The sequence below is a fragment of the Abrus precatorius genome, unplaced genomic scaffold (assembly GCF_003935025.1).
Source record: "Abrus precatorius isolate BTA unplaced genomic scaffold, Abrus_2018 Scaffold2, whole genome shotgun sequence".
NCBI lineage: Eukaryota > Viridiplantae > Streptophyta > Magnoliopsida > Fabales > Fabaceae > Abrus > Abrus precatorius.
The window spans coordinates 6,917,580-6,928,030 of NW_020874362.1; the positions used below are offsets into that span (position 1 = coordinate 6,917,580).

General features: G+C 33.0%; 1 protein-coding gene across 3 annotated transcripts; it reads left to right on the forward strand.

Moving 5' to 3' along the window:
- Positions 1–1,372: 1,372 nt before the first annotated feature.
- LOC113857455 (TSL-kinase interacting protein 1) lies at positions 1,373–10,192 on the forward strand. Of its 3 annotated transcripts, none has more exons than XM_027489373.1 (14): positions 1,373–1,617; positions 1,932–2,126; positions 2,228–2,313; positions 2,398–2,445; positions 2,573–2,682; positions 4,205–4,289; positions 4,399–4,678; positions 4,856–4,990; positions 5,074–5,234; positions 5,329–5,567; positions 7,895–8,261; positions 8,591–8,989; positions 9,075–9,209; positions 9,505–10,192. In XM_027489373.1, the coding sequence occupies exons 2-14, from the start codon at positions 1,997–1,999 to the stop codon at positions 9,727–9,729; spliced, it is 2,400 nt and encodes a 799-aa protein (XP_027345174.1). In that variant the 5' UTR covers positions 1,373–1,617; positions 1,932–1,996; the 3' UTR covers positions 9,730–10,192. The 3 variants fall into 3 exon arrangements, with proteins under 3 accessions (XP_027345174.1, XP_027345176.1, XP_027345175.1); XM_027489375.1 differs by having other exon boundaries at positions 1,392–1,617; positions 4,871–4,990; positions 9,505–10,069; XM_027489374.1 differs by having other exon boundaries at positions 1,516–1,617; positions 5,083–5,234; positions 9,505–10,094.
- The last annotated feature ends 259 nt before the right edge of the window (positions 10,193–10,451 follow it).

Consider the following 10,451-nt stretch of genomic DNA (forward strand, 5'->3'; position numbering starts at 1 on the left):
TTATACATTGAAAACTATTTAAATAAAATTTTTATTATTCCTATTTTATTACAAAATTAATTTATTTTAAAAAATTAAAATTAAAGTGTTACACTAACAAACTTATTTATATGTCAATTAGTTTAACCTTTTATATAAATTAAAAATTATATAATATTAAAATATTATACTAAATTATATTATTATTATTTATAAGGAACAATTCATCCCTCATTTTCTAAGTTCAAACTTGAGTTTTGTTTCACTTGAATATTTTTAAATGACTGTTAATATTATTTTTAATCAAAACCAAAGTTGATAAAATATCCATTTTGAAGTTATTGTATACTGTTATGATAAAATTTTAGTTTTAAATAAAAAGAATATAAAAACACCTAAACACTTTTACTTTACTTTATTTAATAAGCATTAGATTATAATTTTAATAAATAAATATAAAATAATACATTATTTTAATCTCTAAAACTACAAGCACTCGGCAAATTTAATCTCTAAATTACAAAAACGAATTTCTAATCCTTAACATTTTATTAATCTTTATTAAATTCATCTAATAACATATATGACAAGTTAAGTGTTAATGCAATGAATGTTCAACATAGAAATGAACAATCATAATATTTTTGTATAAAACTCATAAAAATTACGAAATTAACTTGTATGTTATATAAAAATAAAAAATAAATAAAATAGGTAAAAAAATAACTATTTCACATAAAAATTTAATTAAATATTAACATTTAATACTATGTTAAATAAATTTGACAATAATTAATAAGAGAGATTATTTTTTTATAATTAAAAATCCTTTGTAATAATTTTAGTTTAGGGATTAAATTTATGAAAACATATAGTTTTATGAATTAAAATGACCATTTTATGATAACTTGATAGACTAAAAATTATATTTTATATTTTTTTTAGACTAAAATATGAGTAACTATATTTTATAAAAATGATTGATTTTTTGTTATTTTACAAATTAAATCTTTTTATTATTTTAAGCACTAAATTGACTAGTATCTTAAAATAATTAATTTCTAATTATTTTATAACTTAATTAGATAAATAACGACTTTAATTATTGTAATACATCAACTACTTAAATCCCTCACTTTATAAAAATCTTGCTTTAAACTTAATTTTACAAAATTATATTAGTTTTCCTTTTTAATACAAAGTAATAATAGAAATAAGAAAAGAACTAAAATTAACAATTTTTAACAATTGAAAATTAAAGATTTTTTTAAAATTCAAAAATAAAGTGATTAACACTTCAGAGCAAAATGAGTATTTACTGAATTTATTATTTCAATTGATTAAATTGAAGGCTAAAAAGACATTAATAAATGTGTCCAAATTATTTCCATCCACTACACAATAATATTTTTAATTTTTTTTTGCAACGACTGGAAAACGAAGCGTTTAGATTTAGAAGAACAGAAGATGCAGCTTCGTCGATCTTGCTTCTTCTATCGTCTTCCTTTCCCATCGCGTTAGGGTTTGCAGATATTCAATTTTCCTTCATTTTGCTATCTTCGACACGCATAGCATCTCCCAATTCCTCGGAAGTCGTTTGTTCCTAACTCGTCTAATCGAAAATTATCAGTCCACAAGGTACAATATTTCTTTCCCTGCGGTACAATTCTTCTTACTCATGTTACATTCTATATGCCTTTGCATCATTCTCAATGAAAATTCAAATGAATATAATTTTTGTATCATTTAAATGTTTGTAAATTTTATCTCTCTGTGGAAAACTAATAGGAGTATGAACTGATTTTTCTGTGCCTGTAACCTACATTGTGCCGTGTGATACGTACCTGTATTCAGCAATCGTGATCCCTATTTTCCATAAGTTATGATTGTGTGTTGTAGCTGAGGCATGATTTCTGGTTCTGTAATATTTTTCATTTTGTTTATGTTTCCAGGGAACACAATCTTTGGGGCATTTGAGTTTGAATTTGAATAGGATGAACATCTAATAAAGGGGAAAATGGAGGCCGAGGCGCAAATCTCGCATGATTTGAATACTCAACTTCAGCCTGAGGCTGTTTTTTCAGTTCAAAATGGGGATCTTGGTGTTTCCTCATCTGTTGCAAATGCCGTTATACCACAGCAGCCAGGTCAGTTTTCGCTTCATTCCTGTTTTTTATTAAGCGTACTTTGAAGCGTGTGGTTGTGGAGATGAGAAGTAAAATGTTTAATTGCTTGGTGTCAATTATAGCTCCAAAAAAACCGACGAGGCAGTGGGCTGCGTGGACTCGTCAAGAGGAGGAAAGCTTCTTCACTGCATTACGACAAGTTGGGAAGGTACGTTTATCTTTGCTGTTACCTTTTTGTGCTTGTTTCTTATGGAATCATAATGATTGCTAACTAAAATATCCTTGAATGTAGAATTTTGAGAAAATCACTTGTCGTGTCCAGAGTAAAAACAAAGATCAGGTATATGTCACGACTCCACGTGGCTTTTTAACCCTTTTTGTTTTCCCAGTTCCCCACATAATGATAATGTTTAGTTTTGTCGCCAATAATTTCATGGCTTGTTTTGGTTTTCTCACTCTTATTGCAGGTCAGGCATTATTACTACCGGCTTGTGAGACGGATGAACAAACTTCTTGGTCCAGGATTATGTTTGGACGCGAAAAACTCTAAAGATACTAATGCTGCAATGCTTCGCTGGTAACAATTTACTCAGAATGGTTGTTTATTAAATGGTTTATATGTGTGTTTGTGTGGGTATAAAATGGAAGATGCGACTGCGTTTTTGTACACTAAGTTAAAAAGGGTTGTTCTTTTAAATAAATCAAGGGAATACGATGGAACATTAATGCAGAACTGGAATTCAGTTGATTTTGTTGGATACATGTAAGGAAAATGTTGGATAAAACAGGGTGATATCGGGAGAACATGTCCTTGGATGGAAATCTGACATTTCAGATATCTAGCCTAGACCATAAGGGTAAACATCTTTGGCAGTAAGAAAATATCAAGGGGTGAAATTCTTGACTAATCTGCTTCAAATTACATAACATCCCCCATTTAAAGACCCTTTTTTAATTTGAGAATAGACAGGACCTTTAGTGATTCATTAAATGATACTTTGATTTTAAGAGTGAAGTTGTGAGGATCCATTATCAAGTTATTTTCCCTACTTCAATCATGACTTTATGGGTCTCCTTTAATTTCAGAAACTCTTAGTTGATGAGAGATTATTATATTTCTACCTACATTTCATTTGTTTGTGTTGAACTTTTTAATAACTGAGAGTATATATGAACTTTTACCAGGCTATCTGCATTAGAGATCCTATCCTATGGAAATATGAGAATGTTTTAAAGAGCATATTCCTTCAAAGATAACTAATTGGATTTCTAATTTGCGTTTTATTTTGATACACTATTAGTGTAAAAGAGTTTTACACCATCTTCCAATGGTGTATTGCCACATCATTTAATGAGTTTAACTATGTTAACAACTGCATGAAATGTCAAACTTATTAAATGTTATGGAAATAAAATAAAATTTGAAATTTACAGTAGAAATAAAGGAGAATAAGAACCATGGAAGTACAGGTAGGCTGCCCTATGCTTAAGACTAAAATTGAAGGATAAATGAATAAAACAAGGAAATTGCTGTTAAAATCCAATTGTAAGGTATAGGACTCAATTCCCATATTTGAAGTATGGGATTCTAGTGAGAGGTTTATAATGCCATGGGCGCTCCAACTATGATGGCTAGCTTTTGTGGTGTGGATCTCTGAAGTTACTTGTCAATAACAAGGGAAATTAGAATCTCTCCAACCCTCCTGTATTATTTCCACCTTACTCACTTCATGCCTGGGAACCCTCTTTCCCTCTCCTGTTATTTTCTCCCCTTTGCTCCTCACCTCCTAACCAACATTTCATCTTTTCCTTGTGACCCTCCTGCCATGTGGGCAGGTGGCTACCATTCAAAACCCCGCTGACTCACCAATCCCTCTCTTACTGTGTTTGTTAGTCACTTACACTCCTACTGTGCCCCCTAGCAATGGGTATCTATCGGCAACACATCATTGGATTATAGTGTAAAACATTCTTACATTGACAGTGCATTTACTGATTTTATCATCTTATAGTAATTTCCTGAATAAGAATAGGGGTATGCTACTATTGTTTTAGAATTTTTTTGCATTGAAAGTTTCTCACTCTGATTTGTGATACAGGTGGTCTTTATTAGAAAAGTATAGCTGCAAAGCCTCAAAGCTTCATCTGAAGCCCCGAAGATTTAAAATATTTTTAGAAGCATTGGTTAGTAATTACTATTTATATTTGTCAGGGATGGATTTTTATGTTTTTATCTTTTATATATTGATATCTTCAGATGTGCTGGAGCTGATCGATATCTTTTGTTGTGAAGGAACACCAACTTATGAAGGACCGGAAAAAGAATGTAAGGAAGCGACCCTTACAAGGAGGAAATTGTCTTCCTGCTGCTCCTACCACAGTCTCGAATCAAAGTAGAGCATCAGGAAATGATGCCCGTGCAGTTAAACTGGTTCTTGTTGACAGTCAAAATATGTTAAAATTAGGACCTTCAAAACCATCAATGAAGCGCAATGTAAACATGGGTGTTAGCCGTAGTAATGCTAAGGGAGATTCAAGTACCATGAAACCAACAAGGCAAAGAAAGAAATCTGGTGATTCTTTTTTGATTTTCTGTAGATCTTTGACAAGTTTTCTGCTTTGAGCTAGTTTTATCTGCATTATGAATTGATAATATATATTTAAAGTAAATTTGCATGAGTCAATTTGTTTACTTCCTTTATAGTAAGGAATTTGTTTTTTCTCTCTATCTATATCTATATCTGTATCAGGTATGGTTTCAGCAGCTGCATATAGAAAATGGGAGAAGGCTGCAATTGCTGGTGTTTCTTTAGTTGCAGATGCTGCTGAGCATTTGGAGCGTGCTGCAACTGTTCAAGAGATTGAACATGACCAGGAGAATCCAGGTAGCTGCCATGCTTTTATCCGATCCTTGCTTTCATAGGGGCTTTCTGGGATCTTCTGTAACTTCACACTGATTTTTCTACAGTCATTCCAGGAGAAAAGTGTTCTGATCCTGTTGATTATGTCCTGCCCCCTTTACCTACATATCCACAGAATCACTTTGTTGATAACAATTTGAATAATTGTATGAAACTTAAGCTCCAGTTATTCCCAATTGATGAACCTACTCGAAGAGCCTTGGAAATGGTCAGTATAAAAGAAAACCAACAAGCATCTTGCTGTAGCAATGTAAAAGTGCTTGTGGAAACTATAATTATTTGTTTATCTTTTCTTCTCCTAGGATAAGCATAATCCATACCTGGAGCTTACACTAAGTACACGAAAGAAGATATCATCAGTAGTAGAACATCTAAACCGTAAATGGGGTAATTCAAGCATAGCAGTTGGAGAATTGATGCTTTTTCCTTATGGTATTCAAAGGGAAAACTTGGTTAATTATCAGAGATGGAGACAGGAATCTACACTTAGTGCTGCAGATATATATGCTATGATTGGAAGTCCACCCACCTTCCGTTTAAGGTACCTATTTCATGTTGCCCTCTTGTTTTCATTGTTATGTCCAAAATAACTAACTGGTAACATTTAGGACTGTTAATTTAATTGTAATTTTGTAATATAATTCCTTAGATAAAAGAGGATGTGAAAATCCATTCTTTTAATAATCGATTACTTGGTTAATTTATAATAGTGTTGTCAAATAATGGCCATGGTGGATGTCAATGGCGGTTTTTGCCCAAACCACCACAAACATGGCGGAAAATGGTAGATTCAGGATAGTGGCGCCATGGCAAAAAGGGAAGCCATGGTGGAAATAGTTGTTTTGCAATGAAAAAAAATAAAATGGGCCTCTGACTTGACCTGGTCCAGAGTGACCCGCGAACACCAAAACCCTAATATCTTTCTCTTCTTCCTCTTGCAAGTTGTGACTCATGTCTCTATTCTTTGGTTTGAACATCTCACTCTTTGTCCTCAACATCTCCTTTCTCCTTCTCAATGTCTCTTCTCCTTCCTTGATGTCGGTGACATCCACAACCTTGTCTCTGGCGATTGCCGCTGCCACTGCCACAATTCTAGCGACTGCTGCTGTCACTACCCTGGCAAGTCTATCTGTCGGCAAGTGAACTTTTTTTGTTTTTTTCCTTTATTATTGTCCTCCCCCTTTTTGTTTTCTTTTTCTTCTCCTTGGTTTTCAGTTTCCCTTTTCTCTTCGTTTTTCTCCTATTCTTTTTTTTTTCCACTGTTTTTCGCTCTCCTGTTCTGTTTCACACCCATTTTCCATATTATTCTGTTTTCACTTCTAAGTTTCCTTCTCTGCTTCTATATTTTTATTCTGTTTTTTTCTGTCTCAATTTCAGCTTTTTTTTTTTTCTGTTTTACAATTATTTTGTTCTTATTTTTTCCTCACAACTTTCCTTCTTTCTTTCATATGTTAGTTTTTTAGTTTTATATCACATTCTACAGTATCTTTTTATATGTTTTTGCAGATGTAATATATATTATGACTGCCATGCTTTTATATTATGACATAAAATTATATGTTTATGTATATATATATATCGGAAAGAATCTTCTCACACTAGTGTAAGTTTAAAAACTCTTACACTTGATCTGAACCTTTCATTTAACTTACATCTAACGGTCAGTGAAGTAATAAATTATAACTCGTTAGATGTAAGTTAAATGAAAGGTTCAGATCAAGTGTAAGAGTTTTTAAACTTACACTAGTGTGAGAAAAATCTATCCTGTGTATATATTATTTTATTATGACTGCCATGCTTCCATGATAATCCATCATGGCATCTGCCATAATTTTATGGCAATTTTTTGGCTGTCTACCATGACACGCCATCTACTATTGTTAACATTGATTTATAATCATGCTTTCTGTTTAAGTGTTGAATTGATGAGGGGAAAGTAAACAAGAAGGTTTTTAGATACATTATAGAAACAAGCAAATTGTTTCTGGGATTCTATAAATATAAGAAATGTTATAAATTGATAGTTGTGTGGGTTACTATACCTTTGTTGGAGATTAAAGATTTTGTTTAGTTTTATTTTTTGTGTTGAGTCCTCAATTGCTTGATATACAAAGATAGCATACTAATTCAAGAATGGAATTTACATGTTAAAGAAAAATAAACAACATGAAGTACTTGTGTGTAGAACGAGATTGTTTATTGAATCAAATACTGGGGATGGACTAAAAATTATAAATATGGAGAGAAATTTGAATAAACTGTAATTTCTACCTTTCAATTTGATTCATTTGGAAAAATTGAGATACTTGTACAGTTGGAAAAATCAAATATATATGACATTAAATTTGAGCATCGTGGAAAATGATTTAAATTGATAATCAATTTGTTTTTTCACCTTCCAATGACAACAAACAATAAAAAAAAGATAGGCATTATTGTTTTCATATTGTTTGTTTATTCTCCTTCTTCCCATAATAATGAGCCTCACAACAAAAATACATTGAGAATACATTGAGTATTATTTTTTTTAATATTTTACAAGATGTAATATATCTTTGAGAATTTGGTTTTTGATTGAGTATAATGGTGTTGTGTGAGCCATATAGTCAATCTCATTTAGTGGAGTAAAACTTGGTTGTTATTCTTGTATTTTACAAGAGGTATTATACTATTATGTTTTAATTTTTATATTACATTTTAATTTGACTTTCCTAATTTTTAAAACACCCAATGAGTAGTGTACTACAAGTGTTGGGGAGGTGTTGAAGTTGAAAACATGTTCAACACTATGACACCTTGAGAAGGAGTCTCCATCTATATTTTACTATATCTACATTGTAATGACCGTATTTGCATATCTTGGTGAAGGTATGGTTGGTTCTCCAATACTGAGCCTGGGTTAGTCAATATGCAAGTGCCTGTAGCATCCAGCTGCATGCTCACACAATCCAAAATTAGTGTAGACAATACTACAGATCAGATTGTGAACTCGGCATCACTTCCTACACCGTCAACTAGTAATCATACCATGGAGCTCTCCGAAAATTGCAGAACATCTGTGAACAGAAACAGTACTCTTACAACTACTTCAACTGATATGCCTAATACTAGAGATGGTGTTGTTTATCTGAACACAAACACTGAGGAATCTTGTAATCCTACTGCCAATACATCGTGGCATGGAAAAGATGTTAGAGATGGAGATGGAGCTGTGACCACACAGTTGGAAGACATGGTATTTGCCATACTCTCATTTGCTTTTTCTTACTTTTATTAGCCTTATAGTGTTACTATAGATTTTTATCATGGGATAGGATATTGAAGTGCCACCTTATTTTGCTTTGTTGGCTCGTGATATAAAATTTCTCATTTCTTGTGATACCTGGGGCATATCTCTCCCCTTTTCAGATTATAATTTTCCAATTATGCACTGCAGGTTTGAGTGGTATACATTAACCTATTGTTTTTCTTTTTATTAGTTAAGATGCCTAATGTGTCATCATCAGCATCCTAGTCTATAATGTCATTATTTAAGCTTGAAGTTCCTTGTATGTATGCATTCAGGATCGGTTGAAATTAGGCAGTGGAACTGGAATGTCAGCTGGGGAGTGGGCTGACAGCCTTACCAATATTAGTGTGGGGGATCTACTTTCAGGAGTGTCCCAGGATCTCGAAGATAACTGCATTGATCCTCCTATTGCTGAGAATTGTCATGGTGTTCAGCAAATTCCTTTTAGTAGTGATTCTTTTGATGCTGCTATTGCTGCTCACATATCTAGACATCAAGACAAGATGGAACAACCATGTCTGGCATCCCATGTGTCTTCCATCTGGGATGCTGAAGAAACGTGTGATGCTTTCTTATTTAAGAAAGATCCCATACTTCGTACAGATGGTCCTTCTCCTATTGCCTTAGAATCTGAGATAAAGGTTCCTGAAAGAAGCTTTGGGAAATTGGATAAGGTAGTACTACATCTTATATTTCTTATCTACTTCTAGATGTTGCTTGCAAGGTGAAATAAGGTTTGATTTGAAGAGTTTATTTCAGCTGTCACCTGAGAAAGAGAGGCTTGTAGATGATTTTGGTCAAGCAGACCCTATGCCTGTAGACAGTTGCGAGTCAGATGCAGATATCCAGGATCATTTAGCAAAGGATTATAGTGCGCTAACAGATATGTATTGGGTATTTTTCTTTCTATACCCTAGTTTTTTCCCTGGCAAACCACATGGCTTCTTTGTAGTGTTGAGGTTCACTTGCGTCAAGACAGTTTGCAGGAAGTTTATCTCAGGGATATTGCAAGCATGTTTTTAATCCTTAGGAAATTCTGTCACTTTGAACTATTAATCAAAATAAAATCTATGAACTGTTATTTTTGCTTTTGAAATGTATTTATTGGTATGTCTTGTTGACGAAACTACATATATACAATGCATCTGACTTTATTTCCCCCCTTCATCACTTGATATCATTTTTGCAGCCTGATTCGTTGGGACCGTTGGATTTGGACATACCATCAACTAAGTACCACAGCGAAGATCTAATTTTTAGTGATAGTCTTAGTGGACTGAATCGCTTGATAGCCAGCAGCCTGGATGCATTCCAGAATTGCTCCTTTTTTGGGTTTGACAAGAAGGAAACACCAACAGTCGAGGCTCGAGAAACTGCCACACTTTCAGATTTTAAAATTGGAAGTGGTATCTGAGATTCATCATCATGATCAAATCATGGTAATGTTTTCCATTTCTGGCATGAACTTAGTTGAAGTTTGTTAAGAACATTTTTCCTTAAACTGACTGGAGGTGTGTGTGTGCGTGCGTGCTGAAGAGTTGGTTTGAGTCACATCAACTCTTCCTGTATATGTTTCTCTAATCCGCGTCTCTTCCTTTGTACAAAAAAATTATCATGGGAGGATTTCAATGTATCAATCTTGTTGGGTGCTGCCTGCTTCTGTAGAAATACCCCCTTTATAAGTACACATGTATCTTCTTTTATTAATGGCTTCTAAACATTGTATTTTAACAAGACTGGCATAGACTTTTATTTTTTTTAATCTAGTGGACTTTTTTTAATGCAAGCTAATGGACAAAAACGTTCAGTTATTTTATTGTCCGATTTATCTCATTTTGTTAAAGTGATAACTTGTGGGAGATAACTTGGATCAAGTGCATATTATATGATTTAAAGTGATATAAAAGCAAAGTAGTTCGCTTTTTGAACAAAATATGTACCGTTACGGGATCAACTGAATAACCTTGATGCATATAACTTGTGAAAATTTTGCTTGAAGTTATGAATGATAAGGGAAGGGAAGAAATGACCTTAAGGCATGCTGCTTGTTCGGTTCATATTCAAATGGGACATCTGGTAGGGGTGTAGTAATTTATGCCCCACATAGATGGAAAAAGTATGCTCTAACTGATGGCA

Bases quoted from the DNA above. Each gene is read 5' to 3' on its own strand.
- LOC113857455 (XM_027489373.1), top strand. From the start codon at position 1,997: ATGGAGGCCGAGGCGCAAATCTCGCATGATTTGAATACTCAACTTCAG. The intron at 2,446-2,572 runs GTATATGTCACG...CTCTTATTGCAG, and splicing joins AGAGTAAAAACAAAGATCAG to GTCAGGCATTATTACTACCG. The intron at 5,568-7,894 runs GTACCTATTTCA...ATCTTGGTGAAG, and splicing joins CCACCCACCTTCCGTTTAAG to GTATGGTTGGTTCTCCAATA.